Source organism: Haematobia irritans, chromosome 2, assembly GCF_050003625.1.
Source record: "Haematobia irritans isolate KBUSLIRL chromosome 2, ASM5000362v1, whole genome shotgun sequence".
Classification (NCBI taxonomy): domain Eukaryota; kingdom Metazoa; phylum Arthropoda; class Insecta; order Diptera; family Muscidae; genus Haematobia; species Haematobia irritans.
In genome coordinates, this window is record NC_134398.1 from 156,807,466 (window position 1) to 156,828,159 (window position 20,694).

The 20,694-nt window shown below is 30.1% G+C and overlaps 1 protein-coding gene across 1 annotated transcript in view; it reads right to left on the reverse strand.

Moving 5' to 3' along the window:
* The window catches only part of LOC142226624 (uncharacterized), a 513,612-nt gene that overhangs the window by 66,778 nt on the left and 426,140 nt on the right, over positions 1-20,694 (reverse strand). The window contains exons 7-8 of the mRNA XM_075296721.1: positions 13,414-13,675; positions 6,664-6,739 (exon numbers count right to left, since the gene is read on the reverse strand). Of these exons, the coding sequence (XP_075152836.1) occupies positions 6,664-6,739; positions 13,414-13,675 (338 nt within the window). The remainder of the gene's footprint in view (positions 1-6,663; positions 6,740-13,413; positions 13,676-20,694) is intronic.

A 20,694-nucleotide genomic window follows, 5' to 3' on the forward strand; every position in this document is an offset into this window, starting at 1 on the left:
TTAGCGTTAGTTATGTACGGAAATTTTTTTCTGTGTGGAGGAGAAAAATTCATCCAAAATTCAAATGTAAAACGTGGTGTTAGTATATGGTCTCTAACATCCGTGCAAAAATTGGTCTATATCGGTCTATAGTTATATAACCGATCCCCAATCACACAAAAATTGGTCCATATCGGTTCATAATCATGGTTACCACTCGAGCCAAAAATAATCTTCCAAAATTTTGTTTCTATAGAAAATTTTGTCAAAATTTTATTTGTATAGAAAATTTTGTTAAAATTTTATTTCTATAAAAAAATTTTGTTAAAATTTCATTTCTATAGAAAATTTTGTCAAAACTTTATTTCTATAGAAATTTTTGTCAAAACTTTATTTCTATATATATTCTATAGAAAATGTTGTTAAAATTTTATTTCTATAAAAAATTTTGTTAAAATTTCATTTCTATAGAAAATTTTGTCAAAACTTTATTTCTATAGAAAATTTTGTCAAAATTTTATTTCTATAGAAAATTTTTTCAAAACTTTATTTCTATAGAAAATTTTGTCAATATTTTATTTCTATAGAAAATTTTGTCAAAATTGTATTTCTATAGACAATTTTGTTAAAATTTCATTTCTATAGAAAATGTTGTCAAAACTTTATTTCTATAGAAAATTTTTCAAAGCTTTATTTCTATAGAAAATTTTGTCAATATTTTATTTCTATAGAAAATTTTGTCAAAATTTTATTTCTATGGAAAATTTTGTTAATTTAATATATACCACGTATGGACTTCCTTACAATTTAGAAGACGGCGTTAGGAGGTTGCCACTGCCGATGGCAAGTGTTACCGCTACCCAAGTAATTCGATTGTGGATAGCAGTGTTTAGAAGAAGTTTCTACGCAATCCATGGTGGAGGGTACATAAGCTTCGGCCTGGCCGAACTTACGGCCGTATATACTTGTTTGTTGTTAATTTTTCCCCATTAAGATCTATACATTTTTGCATGCGTTTGAACCAATTGTCGAAGCACTTGGGCCGCTCTGATTGAGGTATCTCCGAAACATGCATTCTAAACGCATCAACCGCTTCTTCATGTGCCGAAAAATGTTGACCTCTCATTTTATTTTTTACGAAAGGGTATAAAAAGTCAAGACCATACGGCCGATTTCGTGCAAACTACATCGAGTGTTCATAACCTCTACGTGATTAAAATTTGGCTGTCGATAATACTGTAGAGAAAAAATTACCTCATAGGACATGGCCTTGAGCAAGTGAACAAAATTTGTATTTATAAATAATTGGCTACCTATTACTTCGAATACAAACATAAATGGACAGATGGATGGACGGACAGAAAGTAAATCGAATTGTAAGTAAATACTAAGATGATTTACCACACGCAATGATACCCTGAGCACTGAGTAGTTTCTGTCCGTCTTACTGTCCATTTAATTATTTCTGGAGTCATTTCTATCCTATCTATCTTTTGACTTAAAATTATTCGAGACATAGAATAATTTTTTCCTGATGTATTTTCGTTTGTGAATTATTTCTTAAATTACTAAGATTGATATTTGCTACAAAAACCTATTAACTATAAGGATGTATATAGCAAACAAAATATTTACTGTGACATTTACAAAATCCGTTTAATAACTCATCATATTTTCCCTATCAAATTTATTGTTTAACAAATTTCCCAAGCAATTTTATATTGGACATAAGCCAAAAATTAATTATTTACTTGCCACCCTTTGGTCATGATGGGCAAAGCCATTTAATAAATATTTAATGGTATCTATAGCAAACAATAGGCGTTCATTCATCTTGAATCGACTTAGTGGCCTTTTCCTGGTTTAATTTTTCTTTTTGATTTTACTGTTGCCGTTATTGTTGTTGGATAGACGACCATTCATAAATAATGATTAATTTCTGGTCATTAATATTTTTTTTTGTGGTTATTAAACAATATTGTGTAAGCACATCTATCGATTCGAAGTCCAGTCGATTAATTGGCCTTGGGCTATTATGGCGTATGATTGATATTAATACAAAATACAGCAGAAAAGTATCAATCATACGCCCCGGAAGCCCTGCGGGAAGAGTACTTTCATAATAATGAATCATTTTACTAGCCATTTTGGGTAAAGAAGAAACAAATGAAATAATTTCCCTTTGGGGCGTCTTTTGTCAAATAGGTCACCATACAATGGCAAGCAGTTGAAATTTATTTATTCTATGAAAATTCAATTTTTCTACTTTCCAATTAAAAGCTTTTGTGGAAATTAATCAAAATTGTCCCCAAAGTCTGGTGCTGGATTAAAAATCCATTGCGAAAGAAAGCTATGATTTAAATTAAAATATAACCAGCAATTAAATGATGACGATGATAACGACAAGGACAGAAGCAACAGAAGTATCCAAGTTTTATGTCAACCCAAAAGGTCAAGGGAATTGATTTGATTTCGATTTCCCTTTTGATGTACCATGGTATGGTCTTGTCTTTATGGGTTTTTGTGTGTGTGTGAATATAGCTTGGTTGGCGGTGGCATCGAAAACGATTAAAAGTGAATGTTGGAAAATTTTTTTACAAGACGAATGGGATGGCATGGAAAAAAAAGTAAATCGATTTGAGTAATCGCATCTATCTATTGAGCATGTGATTCCCTTGGTAATGCCAGTCCTCCATGGAGGCAATTGCATGGGCTGGCATATTAAATATGCGTTAGCGGAATAAGGATAAATTACAGTGTTTCGAAATGATTAAAAATATGACATGAAAAGAAAATAAGTGCAATGTAGTTTTCAGCGAACCATATTGAGAGTCCCCAAGGTGAGATTGGAAATGATTGCTTCCTTTTGGACCACATTTTCTAATCAGACATTTAAGTAAAAAGAGAAAATGAAATGAAGAAATGGGCTCGATTTTCATGGTTTAGTTACATTTTGTTGGGTCTGATTTTCATGGGGCTCATATTCATTATGAAGTGTCGGGCTCATTTTCCTGGGGCCAATTTTCATACACAGTTGCCACAATTGGTAGAATTCTACCAAAAATGGTAGATTTTTTACTGCTTGGTAGATTGGTAGTATTCATGATGTTTTGGCAGATTTTGCAAAATATTCCACCTCAATTAAGAGGTACTTCAATTTTTTATGGAAATAAAATTTTGATCAAATTTTCTATAGAAATAAAATTATGATTAAATTTCCTATAAAAAACAAATTTTGGCAAAATTTTCTATAGAAATAAAATTTTACCAAAATTTTCTATAGAAATAAAATTTAGCGGAATTTTCCATAGAAATAAAATTTTGGCAAAATTTTCTAAAAAAAAAATACAATTTTGGCATAATTTTCTAAAGAAATACAATTTTGACATAATTTTCAGTAGAAATAAAATGTTGGCAAAATTTTTTATAGAAATAAAATTTTGATAAGCTTTTCTATAGAAATAAAATTTTGACAAAATTTTCTATAGAAATAAAATTTTGACAAAATTTTCTATAGAAATAAAATTATGATTAAATTTCCTATAAAAAACAAATTTTGGCAAAATTTTCTATAGAAATAAAATTTTACCAAAATTTTCTATAGAAATAAAATTTTGACAAAATTTTCTATAGAAATAAAATTTTGACAAAATTTTCTAAGAAATAAAATTTTGACAAAATTTTCTATAGAAATAAAATTTTGACAAAATTTTCTATAGAAATAAAATTTTGACAAAATTTTCTAAGAAATAAAATGTTGACAAAATTTTCTATAGAAATAAAATGTTGACAAAATTTTCTATAGAAATAAAATTTTGACAAAATTTTCTATAGAAATAAAATTTTGACAAAATTTTCTATAGAAATAAAATTTTGACAAAATTTTCTATAGAAATAAAATTTTGACAAAATTTTCTATAGAAAGTCTCGTCTATAGAAAGTCTTCGCAAGTCTTCGCACACTTGCGAAACGAACAGCAGCACACGAACTCAAATACAAAATCCCAGAAGATGGTTAATGGCACTAACCGAAATATTGGATATAAATATTAAAACACATCAATAATCGATTGTTTCTATGACCTCAAGTCGAACAAAATTAATAATAAGAATAATCATAAAATAGGTCAACAATACTCAAAAATACGTAAAATTAAAGAAATAAAATTATGACAAAATTTTCTATAGAAATAAAATTTTGAAAAAATTTTCTATAGAAAATTAAATTTTGGTAAAATTTTCTATAGAAATTAAATTTGATCAAAAACTTCAAAATAAGATTTTCTAAATTTGGTAAATTTTCGGTAAAAGTTTCTTAAAATTTTGGTAGATTATTTTTGGCACGTGCTGCAACAGTGTTTTCGTACCGCCACCTCTGGCGCTATAAATATGGGTCCATGATAATTAGCCCCAAAACCTAAATAAAGTGGGATTTCATAAAAGTATATGGGGATTTACTTTATTTTATATTTGGGGCCCGTTGGCGTTATGAAAATGACCCCAGTATTTCGATTTTTTTTGTGATTGAGTTTCTTTTTCAAGTGTGCCCTTTTTTTGTTTGTTTTCAGGGATATGACAATGGTGGCAGCTATATACACTTTTGTTGTTCTGAATAGCATTGTATCGCACCACATATGGTTTTTGCCAAGTTTTTTTCTCCTATCGACAGAGTTCAAAGGGGGCTACGCCATTTCCAATATATTCGTACATATTTAATTTTTTTCTTTAAAACTTCATAAAAAAAGAAAATTTTCGGGTCCATTTTCAAACTTCAGTTACATGTTTTTGGGGCTCATTTTCATTGGGCTCATATTCATTATGAAGCATCGCCCTCATTTGAGTTTTTCTGGGGTCTATTCTCATACCGCCACCTCTGGCGCTATATATATACACTTTTGTTGTTCTGAATAGCATTGTATCGCACCACATATGGTTTTTGCCAAGTTTTTTTCTCCTATCGACAGAGTTCAAAGGGGGCTACGCCATTTCCAATATATTCGTACATATTTAATTTTTTTCTTTAAAACTTCATAAAAAAAGAAAATTTTCGGGTCCATTTTCAAACTTCAGTTACATGTTTTTGGGGCTCATTTTCATTGGGCTCATATTCATTATGAAGCATCGCCCTCATTTGAGTTTTTCTGGGGTCTATTCTCATACCGCCACCTCTGGCGCTATGAATATGGGCCCATGGAATTTTGCCCCAAATCCTTAATGATGTAGGACCCAAAAAAAAAACCAATCTAAGGTTGCTATCATTTCTAAATTTCTCGTTTGACTTAGTTATTTCAGAGACAGTTCATTTTATTATTTACAAGGTTAAAAAAAAAAAAAACATTTTGATCTATTGCATTCAGAAATAAAGTTATTCGTGTAATGGAATTCAAATGGTGTGATTGCTTTATATTTGGATAGAAAACCACAAGCGTCTATTGTTGGAGCTCTCATTTAAATATAAATAAATCGCATTTAAATATAAATAAATCTTTTATTTCTCGTAACTTTGCTCATTACAGTGATGCTGGCAGTGTTGCAACGCGTTTATTTCTATAGAAAATTTTGTCAAAATTTTATTTCTCTAGACAATGTTGTCAATATTTTATTTCTATAGAAAATTTTGTATAAACTCAATATGAAACATTTCTTTCGAATAACACGATATTTGTACATATACTAACCACAAAAAAAAAAGTTGTTGATCAACTTATATAATTTTTTTTTTAAATTGGTAGATTTTCGGTAAAATTTTCTTCAAATTTTGATGGATTATTTTTGGCTTGAGTGGTACTAATACTGTAGGTGTAAAATGAGATATGAGCTCCTACATGTATGAAAGCTTTAACAAAAAAAGTTAAAAATGCATTCTCTCTTTTGCTGGCTCTAAACGTGTAAACGAACTACTTCTAGTCAAAATTTTTGAATGTTATTTTTGGGGCAAAAAACGGGAAAATCGGCATTTGGTATTGAGTAAAAAAATTGTCAAAATGCCTATAAATCGGCAAAATGACAGCCCTGTCACAAATATCAAACCAAGCACAACTCTCCCATAACTAAGCTCGTTTACCTATACTATCCTATCATTGCCATTGTTTTAATCCCTCTTTTAGTCGATTCTTCGAGAGCGCTATCGCATAGTAGGACAATTGTTCCCGAACGGGGACACTAATTCGATAAGAAGATGATATCGCCTATGAAAGTTTTATATTCCTTGGCGAAACTACTTCGATGCACTTCCGATAGAAAATGTTTGCAGGGATTCTCTCTTTTACGTTTACCTATACCATCCTATTATTGCCGTTGATTTAATTTGCTCTCTTGTTACCAAAGCTCGCCCAATGCATTTCAAACTGTTTTCTCTATGCCAGCATAACAAAAGCGAAACACAAAAATACACACACATCGAGCCAATCAATTGCTACTCAAACTAATACATCAGCTCCAATAACTGCAATAGTTAAAAAATATTTTTCTCCACTAAAATTTTATTAAATTAAAAAATTAAAGCAATTTACTTTATTTACACATGATTACCTTGTTTATGGTCCCCCAGTATGTTCGTGTGTGAATGTTTTGTTTTTTTAATTCAAAACAAAGCACTGTGACTTTTGCATTTGATGCTTGATTGCAAGGATTGCAATATAGAGAAAGTAATGCGATAATACAAAAATAAATTTCATTTACTTACACATTGATTCCATCGTATCCGGCACCAAGGCCCACATGATCAATGCCAGCAACGCGCTTAATGTGATTTATATGAGCTGCACAGATGATGTCCCAACACCATCAGCATTCCGCCAGCACCACCACCACCACCACCACCATCATCAGAATCGAAGTATTCAGGAACGTGAAGATATAGTTCGTCAGGCCAAAGGGCAAGATGACGTGGAACGACATAGCATAGGACATGCCATCCAAAATAAAGACGATGATAGACAGTAGAGTGGAGTGGAGCATCATCAGCGTAAAGTAGGCAAAGTGCCAGCATCAATTTAGACCATCAATATGATAGCCAACAGTTGTCGCCCAGTCAGCACAGCGCAGCACAAGTAGAACAAACGGTAGTCAGAAATCATCATGGACAAATGGCGAAAAAAAAACGCACAGAAAACGTTGATTGGTATGCGTTGGAATAAATCAGCAAATGATGATTTGCATAATGCAATTGATTCGGTTGCCATTGTCGTTATTGTTGTTGGTGGTGGGATGGCCATAGAAAGGGATTCCAAGGAGTGTTGTGTGTGGTTTTTTTGTGCCGCGTTAAATTAACAAACGAATCATCAAAGTTCAATGCACCAAAGGAAAGGCAAACAAATCCAGCCAGAACGAAGAGCCAGCCAACAATCAAGTCAGATCATCATTACAAAAATCCATAGACATTCCATTCGTATGGCAAATGACAGTGCAATGTGTATTGCAGCAGGCATAGTGTCAATGAATTCCAATTGGCATCCAGTTATAGTTGGCATAGTTTCATCACAAATGCATGGAAAGAAAGAAGAACAAGAGAAGAAAAAAACAGAAAACGAAATTAGATTCATGTTGTCATTCCATTTCAAAAGATGAAAGAGAATTACAGCTGGAAGCCTCCATCATGGCCGCCATCAGCAGAGATGATACAACAAAAAAAATCATAAAATCAAAAAAATCCAAAAAAGACGGAAATCATTATTGACTCTATTCAGATATTCCGCTCCTTTATTCAGCGAATCACAATTACAAAAACAGGAATTGCATGTAAAACTCAAATATGTTTTCCATCACTTTCGGGGAAAGTCCTTTTAATCAGGTCTATTGTTTCAACAGTCATCAGTGATAATATTTGGTCTAATATAGGCCACAAGAATGTCATCATAAGCAGTCAAATGGAAAATATAACCAAGAGCTTATGACATAGACATAAAGTTTTTTTGGCTGATGCCACATAATCGTTGGATTATTACAGGATTTTTTGGGGGGAAATATGTCATATGAAGAAGGAAGTAATGATACCATGGCCTATAACTAATTGTCGATAGAATGGAGATATATGAGAAATTGGAAATATTCAGAGAAGACAGGAAAATTGTCCATTATATCGAAACGAGTTTTTTTTGGGCAAGGATTTTAGAGATTTTGGGCACAGTGCCGAAGAGCGGTGGGCTCTGAATGAGACTTGAATTCCTAAGTAACGCACTGGATATATGAGAGCATAATAAAGTAAACATTAATGGAAAGCAAGTTCATTATAGAAATTTTACAACAGGTCCAACGGCGATACCAGGAAACTGAATTGGAAGAGCCACACCAAAGAGAGGACTGGAAATGCCTACAAATGTTGGATACTGTGCAACAGAACGATAAGCGGTCTGAATCTCAAGGTGATGCACTGGATATATGAGTACGTAATAAGACCATTGACTACAGAAATAAAATTTTGACAAAATTTTCTATAAAAGAAAATTTTGACAAAATTTTCTATAGAAATAAAATTTTGACGAAATTTTCTATAGAAATAAAATTTTGACAAAACTTTCTGTAGAAATAAAATTTTGACGACATTTTCTATAGAAATGAAATTTTGACGACATTTTCTATACAAATAAAATTTTGACAAAATTTTCTATACAAATAAAATTTTGACAACATTTTCTATAGAAATAAAATTTTGACAAAATCTTCTATAAAAATAACGTTTTGACAAAATTTTCTATAGAAATAACATTTTGACAAAATTTCTATAGAAATAAAAATTTGACAAAATTTTCTATACAAATAAAATTTTGACAAAATTTTCTATACAAATAAAATTTTGACAAAATTTTCTATACAAATAAAATTTTGACAACATTTTCTATAGAAATAAAATTTTGACAAAATCTTCTATAAAAATAACGTTTAGACAAAATTTTTTATAGAAATAAAATTTTGAGCAAATTGTCTATAGAAATAAAATTTTGACAAAATTGTCTATAGAAATAAAATTTTGACAAAATTTTCTATAGAAATACAATTTTGACAAAATTTTCTATAGAAATAAAATTTTGAAAAAATTTTCTATAGAAATAAAATTTTGACAACATTTTCTATAGAAACAAAATTTTGGCCAAATTTTCTATAGAATAAAATTTTGACAAAATTTTCTATAGAAATAAAATGTTGACAAAATTTTCTATAGAAATAAAATTTTGACAAAATTTTCTATACAAATAAAATTTTGGCCAAATTTTCTATAGAAATAAAATTTTAACCACATTTTCTATAGAAGTAAAATTTTGACAAAATTTTAGTTCTAAATAAAATGTTGACCAAATTTTTATAGAAATAAAATTTTGACAAAATTTTCTATAGAAATAAAATTTTTACAAAATTTTCTGTAGAAATAAAATTTTGAGAACATTCTCTATAGATGAAAAATTTTGACAAAATTTTCTATAAAAAGAAATACAATTTTTAGAAAATTTTCTATAAAAATAAAATTTTGACAAAATTTTCTATAGAAATAAAATGTTGACAAAATTTTCTATAGATTTAAAATTTTGACAAAATTTTGCTGAAGAAATAAAATTTTGACATTTTCTATAGAAATAAAATTTTGACAAAACCTTCTATAAAAATAACGTTTTGACAAAATTTTCTATAGAAATAAAATTTTGACAAAATTTTCTATAGAAATAAAATGTTGACAAAATTTTCTATAGAAATAAAATTTTGACAAAATTTTCTATACAAATAAAATTTTGGCCAAATTTTCTATAGAAATAAAATTTTGACCACATTTTCTATAGAAATAAAATTTTGTCAAAATTTTATTTCTATAGAAAATTTTGTCAACATTTTATTTAGAACTATAAAATGTTGACAAAATTTTCTATAGAAATAAAATTTTGACAAAATTTTCTATAGAAATAAAATTTTTACAAAATTTTCTGTAGAAATAAAATTTTGAGAACATTCTCTATAGATGAAAAATTTTGACAAAATTTTCTATAAAAAGAAATACAATTTTTAGAAAATTTTCTGTAGGAATAAAATTTTGACAAAATTTTCTATAAAAATAAAATTTTGACAAAATTTTCTATAGAAATAAAATGTTGACAAAATTTTCTATAGATATAAAATTTTGACATTTTCTATAGAAATAAAATTTTGACAAAACCTTCTATAAAAATTACGTTTTGACAAAATTTTCTATAGAAATAAAATTTTGACAAAATTTTCTATAGAAAATAAAATTTTGACAAATTTTTCTATAGATATAAAATTTTGACAAAATCGTCTATAGAAATAAAATTTTGACAAAATTTTCTATAGATATAAAATTTTGACAAAATTGTCTATAGAAATAAATTTTGACAAAGTTGTCTATAGAAATAAAATTTTGACAAAATTGTCTATAAAAATACAATTTTGACAAAATTTTCTATAAAAAACAAAATTTTGACAAAATTTTCTATAGAAATAAAATTTTGACAAAATTGTCTTTAGACATAAAATTTTGACAAAATTTTCTATACAAATAAAATTTGGACCAAATTTTCTATAGAAATAAAATTTTGACAAAATTTTCAATAGAAATAAAATTTTGACAACATTTTCTACAGAAGAAAATTTTTGACAAAATTGTCTATAGAAATAAAATTTTGACAAAATTTTGCTGTAGAAATAAAATTTTGACAACATTTTATTTCTAAATAAAATTTTGACCAAATTTTCTATAGAAATAAAATTTTGACAAAATTTTCTATAGAAATAAAATTTTGACAAAATTGTCCATAGAAATAAAATTTTGACAACATTTTCTATAGAAATAAAATTTTGACAACATTTTCTATAGAAATATAATTTTGACAAAATTTTCTATAGAAATAATATGTTGACAAAATTTTCTATAGATATAAAATGTTGACAAAATTTTCTATACAAATTAAATTTTGGCCAAATTTTCTGTAGAAATAAAATTTTGAGAACATTTTCTATAAAAGAAAAATTTTGACAAAATTTTCTATAAAAAGAAATAAAATTTTAAAACATTTTCTGTAGGAATAAAATTTTGACAAAATTGTCTATAGAAATACAATTCTGACAAAATTTTCTATAGAAATAAAATTTTGCAAAAATTTTCTAGAAATAAAGCTTTGCAAAAATTTTTGGATAATTTTAATAAAATTTTCTATAGAAAAAAATTATAAGCTACACTTGTAGTTTAGTCAATGCATGGTTTTAAGCTGAGATAAAAAACAACAATAATGATTGAAGAAAAACCAACAATAACAAACAAAACGAATGAAGATAGAGGAAGCACTCTCAAAAACAAACCCAGCTAACTACATTCAAATCGATGATTTGAGTTTGGCAAAGGGAAAGTGATATGCTTGAAAATTTTTTAGGCAGTAGCCGACTATCAAAGCTTTTTGCTGAAGGTTCAAGTGTAGTTCACTTTGGGTTGAGTGAATTACCCGAATTTATTCTGATAATTGGTTGATAGTTTTGCTGCAAGTAGAGGATGCTGATGAGGAATGTGGTAATTCCGAAACAGCTGTACATCCAACAATCTTGTAGTCTATAGGGCTTTGCCCAAATAAATTTGACAAGTATACTTTTCCTCTGTTGGTTAAGCTACACTTGTAGTTTAGTCAATGCGTGGTTTTAAGCTGAGATAAAAAAAAAAACAATAATGAAATAAAATTTTGACAACATTATCTATAGAAATAAAATTTTGACAAAATTTTCTATAGAAATAAATTTTTTGACAAAAGTTTCCATAGAAATAAAACTTTGACAAAATTTTCTATATGTATATTTTGACAAAAGTTTCCATAGAAATAAAACTTTGACAAAGTTTTCTATAGAAAAAAAATGACAAAATTTTCTATATAAATAAAATGAGATTTTTTTGTTCGGTAGTTTTTTGGTAAGGTGGGTGAGAGGAAGGGACTATGCGTATATTTAAAGGGCCCAGACACCGAGATCCTATTCCGATTATCGGATTACAGAACAATCCTGCTGGCAGAAGTTCGTGCCATAACGGAATGTGTTAATTGGCTCGGAAATAACAATGGAGGTAATACAGACATTACGCGAACCGTTTTAGAATGCAAAAGCATGATCAACGAGTACTCAGAATATGTCAGGATCAGCATCATATGGGTGTCGGGAATATGAGGAAACTTAAAGGCAACTGAACTGGAGGTAAGAGCTAGGACACATAGGGGAGTGTATTTAGAGAACGCAAAGCTCAAAGAGACAACACGGGCGGATTTGGATGAATTGTCAAGGGAAACACATAAAGCGATGTGGACCAATGCAATGATCGGAAGGACGGTGGAAATACTATGGGGTGATCCAGACAAGAAAAAGTCTGGAGAACTACAGAAGGAAAGTAAGACGACAGTCAGGAGATCCATGGGAATAATGATCGGATAGTAGGTGGGATGATACACAAGGAGAATACGCCGACAGTCAGAAGGGCCGTGGCAATAATGATAGGGAATAAGAGAAACATATGAATAAGAGGAAGCGTAAACGTAAGATCTAGGACACATAGGGAAGAGAACACGGGCCGAGTTGTATCAAATGGCAAGGAAAACAAATAAAGCGATTTGGTACATATGGGAAATACGATAAAAATACTATGGAGTGGCCAGGGCAGGAAAAAGTCTGGAGAACTACACAACGAGAGTAAGATGACAGTTAGGAGGGCCGTGGCAATAATGACTGGACACCTAGAATTGAGAGCATATTTGTGCCGAATAGGAGCAGCATAGGGTGGCGCGTATAGTGCATGTTTTGATGATGATGAGACCTTAGAACACTACCTATGTCACTGCCGTGCCTTTACGAGCAAAGACTAAACCATATCGGTGAAGAGGTATTTCGGAACCTGGCCCAGTTTGGAAACAGGGACTGGAAATAGATTAGGAAATTCTTTAGACATACAGAGTTCCTGGGCGCACATCAAGCCGAATACTGGCATAGATGTATATCAGCTTGTGGGGCCATATAAGTGCATATCGGTCGAAAGTTATATATGAGAGCTATATCGAAATCTAAACCGAATTATTTCAAAATCAATAGGGTTCTATTGTAACACAAAACACATAACTGTGCAAAATTTGATTCGATGGACTAAACTTGCGACCTAGATTTTGATCACAAAAATGTGTTCACAGACAGACGGACATGGCTAGATCGACAAAAGGGCCTGCCCTGAGCATAGTTATCAAAGACACGATGTGTCTATCCCATCTTCTTCTATTCCACAGTGTGGCGTAATATATACAAATTATTGCACGAGTTAACTTTTTAATTGTAATTTTTAGTTGCTAGTATCATTTCTGTGATTGAAGCAGTTTCAAATGTAAATTAATTGGAACATTAAAATAAAATATTATTTTCTTTTGTAGGAAAATTAATTGCGATTGACTATTAGGTACTCAACATAGTTACTTACCGACTGCATCGTGTATGCTGGCATTATCACTACACGTCAGAAATTTTGAATAAAAGTTCACCATAATGATGCCACCATTTTTCGCCATTGATTGCAGCATGTCATCCTGAACATTTCGACTTGAATTACATAATTCATAGGCCGATGAATGGGAAAATATCACAGGTGCTTCGCTTACTTCCAACGCGTCACGCATTGTGCCTGTTGAGACGTGTGACAAATCGACTATCATTCCCAATCGATTCATTTCGCGTATGATTGTCTGCAATGAAAAAAGACAAAAGAAATTGACATTAATTACCATACAGTGATGAAAGACATGAAACAAAACAATGACAGTAAAAAAGACCAATAGCAGTGGAGAAAATTTTTCTTTCTGTGTGTTTTTTTTATTAATTCATTTTTTTCATATTAATTCATTTTCAGTGTCTCAAGTTATATTAAGTAAATTGTAAATATTTAATAAGGAAAATCCCCCACTGTTCTGTGATAGACACATACTATGTAACTATCTGGCTGATGATTGTTTACATAAGTACGTCAGTATTTTATTTCAATTTAAAAGTTTAAATGAGTTTTTGTACTGGTAACCTGTGATCCTGTGTGGTTGGATGTGGAAGCGGGTGCCACCAGTGTAATAACTTTGAATTTCATTACAAGGAAAATATCTGCAAACTACATTTGCTCTCATTTTAGTGGATTCTATCAAAAAGATTGTAAATGTACTACGACTATACATGTAAAAATCTATGTATATGGGACCATCTATATATCTGTGTGAATGTGTGTCTGTAACAATTCATAAAAAGTTTTAATACAATGTGATGATGTGCAGGTGCATCTACTCGGCAACTTCCCAGCAACACAAAAAGGAAACATGAACTACCAAAAAGTATTTTGGATCCACAACTTGAAAGCACGGTTGCTATTCGTGGCAAAACTAATCTACCAAAATTTGAAGAAAATTTTACCAAAAATCTACCAAATTAAAAAAATCTTGTTTTGAAATATTTCATCAAATTGTTATGGTAAATATTAGAAAATTTTGTCAAAATTTTATTTCTATATAAGATTTTGTCAAAATTTTCTCAAAATTTTATTTCTATGGAAAATATTGTCAAAATTTCATTTCTATAGAAAATTTTGTCAAAATTTCAATTCTTTAGAAAATTTTGTCAAAATTTTATTTCTATAGAAAATTTTGTCAAAATTTTGTTTCTATGGAAAATTATGTCAAAATTTTAGTTCTATAGAAAATTTTGTCAATATTTTATTTGTATAGAAAATTTTGTCAATATTTTATTTCTATAGAAAATTTTGTCAAAATATTATTTCTATAGAAAATTTTTATTTCTAAAGAAACTTATGTCAAAATTGTATTTCTATAGAAAATTTTTTCAAAATTTTATTTCTATAGAAAAATTTGTCAAAATTTTATTTCTGCAGAAAATTTTTGTCAAAATTTCATTGCTATAGAAAATTTTGTTAAAATTATATTTCTGCAGAAAATTGTGTCAAAATTGTATTCCTATAGAAAATTTTGTCAACATTTCATTTCTATAGAAAATTGTGTCAAAATTTTATTCCTATAATAATTTTGTTAAAATTTGATTTTTATTTCTATAGAAAATTTTGTCAACATTTTATTTCTATAAAAAATTTTGTCAACATTTTATTTCTATAGAATATTTTGTCAAAATTTCATTTGTAAAAAAATTTGGTCAAAATTTTATTTATACAGAAAATATGGTCAAAATATTATTTCTATAGAAAATTTTTTAAAAAAATTATTTTTATAAAAGTTTCATCAAAATTTTGTTTTTATAGAAAATTTTGTTGAAATTTTATTTCTAAATATAGAATATTTTGTCAAACATTTATTTCTATAGAAAATTTTATTGTGACAAAATTTTATTTCTATAGAATATTTTATTGTGACAAAATTTTATTTCTATAGAAAATTTTTATTTTTAAAGAAACTTTTGCCAAAATTGTATTTCTATAGAAAATTTTTTCAAAATTTTATTTCTATAGAAGATTTTGTCAAAATTTTATTTCTATAGCAAAATTTTCTCAAAATTTTATTTCTATAAAAAATTTTGTCAAAATTTCATTTCTATTTCTGGATGATTATCGTTGACCTTTTTATTTATCTTTAAGAATTATTTTTCATAGTTTCGGCTATAGGTCGATTAAAAAACATAGCTATGATATTTTTCTTTTATTTTTATTTCCAATATTTCGGTTGACTTCGTCAAAACCGTTTTCAAGGCTGAAGTGAAACAAAAAAATTTTTAAATTTAATTACAAAAATCACTAACAAACAAAACCAAACAATAAATTATTAAACTATTATAATTTACATTTGTTCTGGTGTGCACAGCTTCACATTCTGAATTTAACTTTCTATTGTGCTTTTGTATTGTATGTCTATATACTCGAGCGCAGTTCTCAATGTCTTTCTTGTAATTCATTCTCTCGTCAGGTGGTGTTGATAATGTGTAGCATCTCAAGAGTAAATCTGCGTTTGTAATTGTTTTCGTGGTCTAGAATTTTTACCTCTTCTAAGTTTGGCTTGTGACCAGTCTGCGCACAGTTTGGCTTGTGACCAGTCTGCGTACAGTGGGCCGCGAGTGCTGTTTTCTGCTCCATGGGTTTGTTAGTGGCTTTAATGTCAGATTTGTGAGAAGATAGTCTGGTTTTGAGTTTTGTCATTGTAGTACCAATATATGTCTTTTGACATAAATTAGATTTGTCACATTTACATTAATCTTATATTCTACATTGCTTTTATCGTCATTTTTGATTTTGGTTTTAGTTTTGCTAAATAAAGGGTGATTTGTTAAGAGCTTGATAACTTTTAAAAAAAAAAAAAACGCATAAAATTTGCAAAATCTCATCGGTTCTTTATTTGAAACGTTAGATTGGTCCATGACATTTACTTTTTGAAGATAATTTCATTTAAATGTTGACCGCGGCTGCGTCTTAGGTGGTCCATTCGGAAAGTCCAATTTTGGGAAACTTTTTCGAGCATTTCGGCCGGAATAGCCCGAATTTCTTCGGAAATGTTGTCTTCCAAAGCTGGAATAGTTGCTGGCTTATTTCTGTAGACTTTAGACTTGACGTAGCCCCACAAAAAATAGTCTAAAGGCGTCAAATCGCATGATCTTGGTGGCCAACTTACCGGTCCATTTCTTGAGATGAATTGTTCTCCGAAGTTTTCCCTCAAAATGGCCATAGAATCGCGAGCTGTGTGGCATGTAGCGCCATCTTGTTGAAACCACATGTCAACCAAGTTCAGTTCTTCCATTTTTGGCAACAAAAAGTTTGTTAGCATCGAACGATAGCGATCGCCATTCACCGTAACGTTGCGTCCAACAGCATCTTTGAAAAAATACGGTCCAATGATTCCACCAGCGTACAAACCACACCAAACAGTGCATTTTTCGGGATGCATGGGCAGTTCTTGAACGGCTTCTGGTTGCTCTTCACTCCAAATGCGGCAATTTTGCTTATTTACGTAGCCATTCAACCAGAAATGAGCCTCATCGCTGAACAAAATTTGTCGATAAAAAAGCGGATTTTCTGCCACTGATTTTGGTAATAAAATTCAATGATTTGCAAGCGTTGCTCGTTAGTAAGTCTATTCATGATGAAATGTCAAAGCATACTGAGCATCTTTCTCTTTGACACCATGTCTGAAATCCCACGTGATCTGTCAAATACTAATGCATGAAAATCCTAACTTCAAAAGAATCACCCTTTAGTCCCTTTACTGTTTTGGTAGTCTTTAACGCGAGCTGATATTTATCTTTGTTGTACACTGGTAGAAAAATGTTTCGTACTATTAACGAACGGGCTTCGTTGATTATTTTTCGTTAATATTACGAAATTTTTCGTTATAAGAACGAAAGTGATCGTTAATACAACGAAATCAATCGTTAAAAGACAATTTTGTGTTTTGGTTTTTCGTTATATTAATGAAACACGTTTCGTTAATATTACGAATATTAACTTTGTAATTTTTTCAAGAATTAGTATAAAAAATTTTTCCAAGATGAAATTATTATAATCATTTTCACATAGAGGGTAACTTTTGGAAACTTTTAGCCCATAAAACAGTCGTTTTATATACTCCGAAACTGGAATTGAAAATTTCATTTATAAAACGAAAGCGATCGTTAATATAATGATATGGATCGTTAAAAAATAAATTTTAAATTGTTATATTTCGTCATATTAATGAAATACGTTCATTAATAATACGAATGGGAGTTTGAGTATATCTGCCTCTCCTTACTCTTTCTCTATAAAACGTCTCTCTATACTCTCTCTAATACGTCTGTAGAGTATATGTTATTTATACATACACATCTAAGCATGGCAACAAGCACATGGTTGCGTGTGCGTCTTGAAAAACAAACGGTAAAAAGTTCAACAGAAAACTTGTCTGATGGGCAAACATTAACAACATTTACGTTCTTTTCGTTGAAGAGTGCACAGGCTCATTACAGTTTCGATGTGAATATTAAACATAGATGGGTGAAGTGAGTAAAATTGGTGTTTTTTGTATATTCACAAAAAAATTAGTGTACATTTTTAATCTTTAGTGAAAATGCCCCGGGGAAGTGAACTTTCAGATGAAGAAGGCGGAACAATTACCGCAATGAACCTTGGTTGCAGAAAAATTGGATAAATGTACATGGCGATACTATTATCATTTTTTGATCTTAGAAATAAGAGGCTTTTTTTCTTAAGTGAAAGTCACAATATATGATTATTAAATTACTTAATTTATCAGTAAATATTATTTCCTACTGTATATTAATCATATTTCAAAGATCTTAACAAAAAAACAAATTCACTACGAATGACTACACTCAAATGCACTAATTGGTTGGGTTTCATTAATATAACGTTTGTGTTCATTTATACAACGTTCGCCTTTCATTCATACAATGAAAAAACTGGGTTCATACAATGAATGATTTTCATTCATACAACGTATAAGCTGCATCCATACAATGAATAAATTTCATTCATACAACGAATAATATTCGTTAATACAACGAAAAGGCTACGTAATATCAACGTAATTATTCGTTAATACTACGAAATGTATTCCATAAATGGTTTCGTAAATATAACGTAAAATTACGTTGTTATAACGAAATGCTACGTTGGCTGACTTTTAATGAAGAAATTCGTTAATACAACGTAGAAATTCATCGTATTAACGAAACTTTTTCTACCAGTGTATATATCAGACTTACATAATCGCTCCGAAAAGCCAGCTATATAAGTCACTGGCTTGTAAATTTTCATAACTTTTTCGTTATTCTCATTTCTGTTGTTCATCTTTTTCGATTTTACCTTATTTATTAGATTTTGAATTGTTCTTTTTGGGAAGTTATTATTGGTAAGTATCTTTCTAATTTTCTCTTCTTTTTCCAAGTGAAATCCAGGACCACTAATGCTGAGTACTCTTCTGATGAAGTTAGTCGCAGTGTTAATTATGATACGTTTGTTATGATTTGAATAAAAGTTAAGTAGACGTCCAGAAGCTGTTGGTTTTTGATACCAGTTTAATTTTAGTTGGTTACCTTGTCTATGAACTATTGTGTCAAAATATGGCAACTTTTGGTCCAGCTCCTATTCCTTCGTGAATTGGATTTGTCGGTTGTAAGAATTTAAAGCGTTAAGTGTTTCTTCGACGTCTGATCTTTTTATAATGGCGAATATGTCATCTACATACTTAGTTACTACACGAGGCTTGGTTGTCTTCTTAAATACGTCGTCCAAAAGTTCCTCCATAATGATGTCCGCTATGATTGGTGAAGCGGGGGATCCCATGGGTATGCCTTTTAGTTGCTCATAAACTCTGTCCTCAAATTTGAAATATCGTGTATCCTTAATGCAAAATATTATTAAATCTTTGAATATGTCCTTTGGTATTCCTGTATATTGCTTCTATAGAAAATTTTGTCAACATTTCATTTCTATAGAAAATTTTGTCAAACTTTCATTCCTATAGAAAATTTTGTTAAAATTTTATTTCTATAGAAAATTTTGCCAACATTTTATTTCTATAGAGAATGTTGCTAAAATTTTCTATAGAAATAAAATTTTAACAAAATTTTCTATAGGAATGAAAGTTTGACTAAATTTTCTATAGAAATGAAATGTTGACAAAATTTTCTATAGAAATTTTATTTTTATAGAAAATTTTGCCAAAATTTTATTTCTATAGAAAATTTTGCCAACATTTTATTTCTATAAAAAATTTTCAATAAAATAAAATTTTTTCAAAATTTCTATAGACAATTTTTTCAAAATTTTATTTCTATAGAAAATTTTGTCAAAATTTTATTTCTATGGAGAGTTTTATCAACATTTCATTAAAGGGTGATACGGTCAAAATTTGGTCAATATAAACTTGACGTATTTCTTTCAATATTCCATTAAAAAAAACCTGAACACCCCTCATTTTGAAGGTGTGTGTATAGAATGTTGCTCCTATTTTAATTTTGGAATTCACTCTTCAGTTGTCAAAATGCCGTCCTAGCAAGAAGAGCAGCGTATCAAAATTTTGCTCGCGCATCGCGAAAATCCGAGCTACTCGCACGCAAAACTGGCAAAATCGCTAAAAGTTGTCAAATCAACCGTTACAAATGTAATTAAAGTGTTTGGGGAACGTTTGTCGACAGCCAGGAAGTCTGGATCGGGGGGAAATCGAAAACCGGAAGCCGCTGAGACGACAAAGAGAGTTGCCGGTAGTTTCAAGCGAAACCCTAATCCCTCTCTCCGAGATGCCGCAAATAAGCTGGGTGTATCGTCTACAACCGTGCATCGAGCCAAAAAACGAGCCGGACTATCGACTTACAAGAAGGTAGTGACTCCAAATCGCAATGATAAACAAAATACGACGGCCAAAGCGCAATCCCCGACGATGCTGACGAAGTTTGACTGCGTGGTAATGGACGACGAAACCTACGTCAAAGCCGACTACAAGCAGCTTCCGGGACTGGAGTTTTATACGGCAAAAGGAAGGGGAAAGGTAGCAGATATTTTCAAGCACATAAAACTGTCAAAGTTCGAAAAGAAATATCTGGCTTGGCAAGCCATCTGTACCTGTGGCGTGAAAAGCAGCATTTTCAAAGCTTTCGGGACTGTCAACCAAGAAATTTACGTGAAAGAGTGTTTGAATAAACGTCTGCTGCCTTTCCTGAAGAAACACGGTTGTTCCGTACTGTTTTGGCCGGATTTGGCATCTTGCCATTA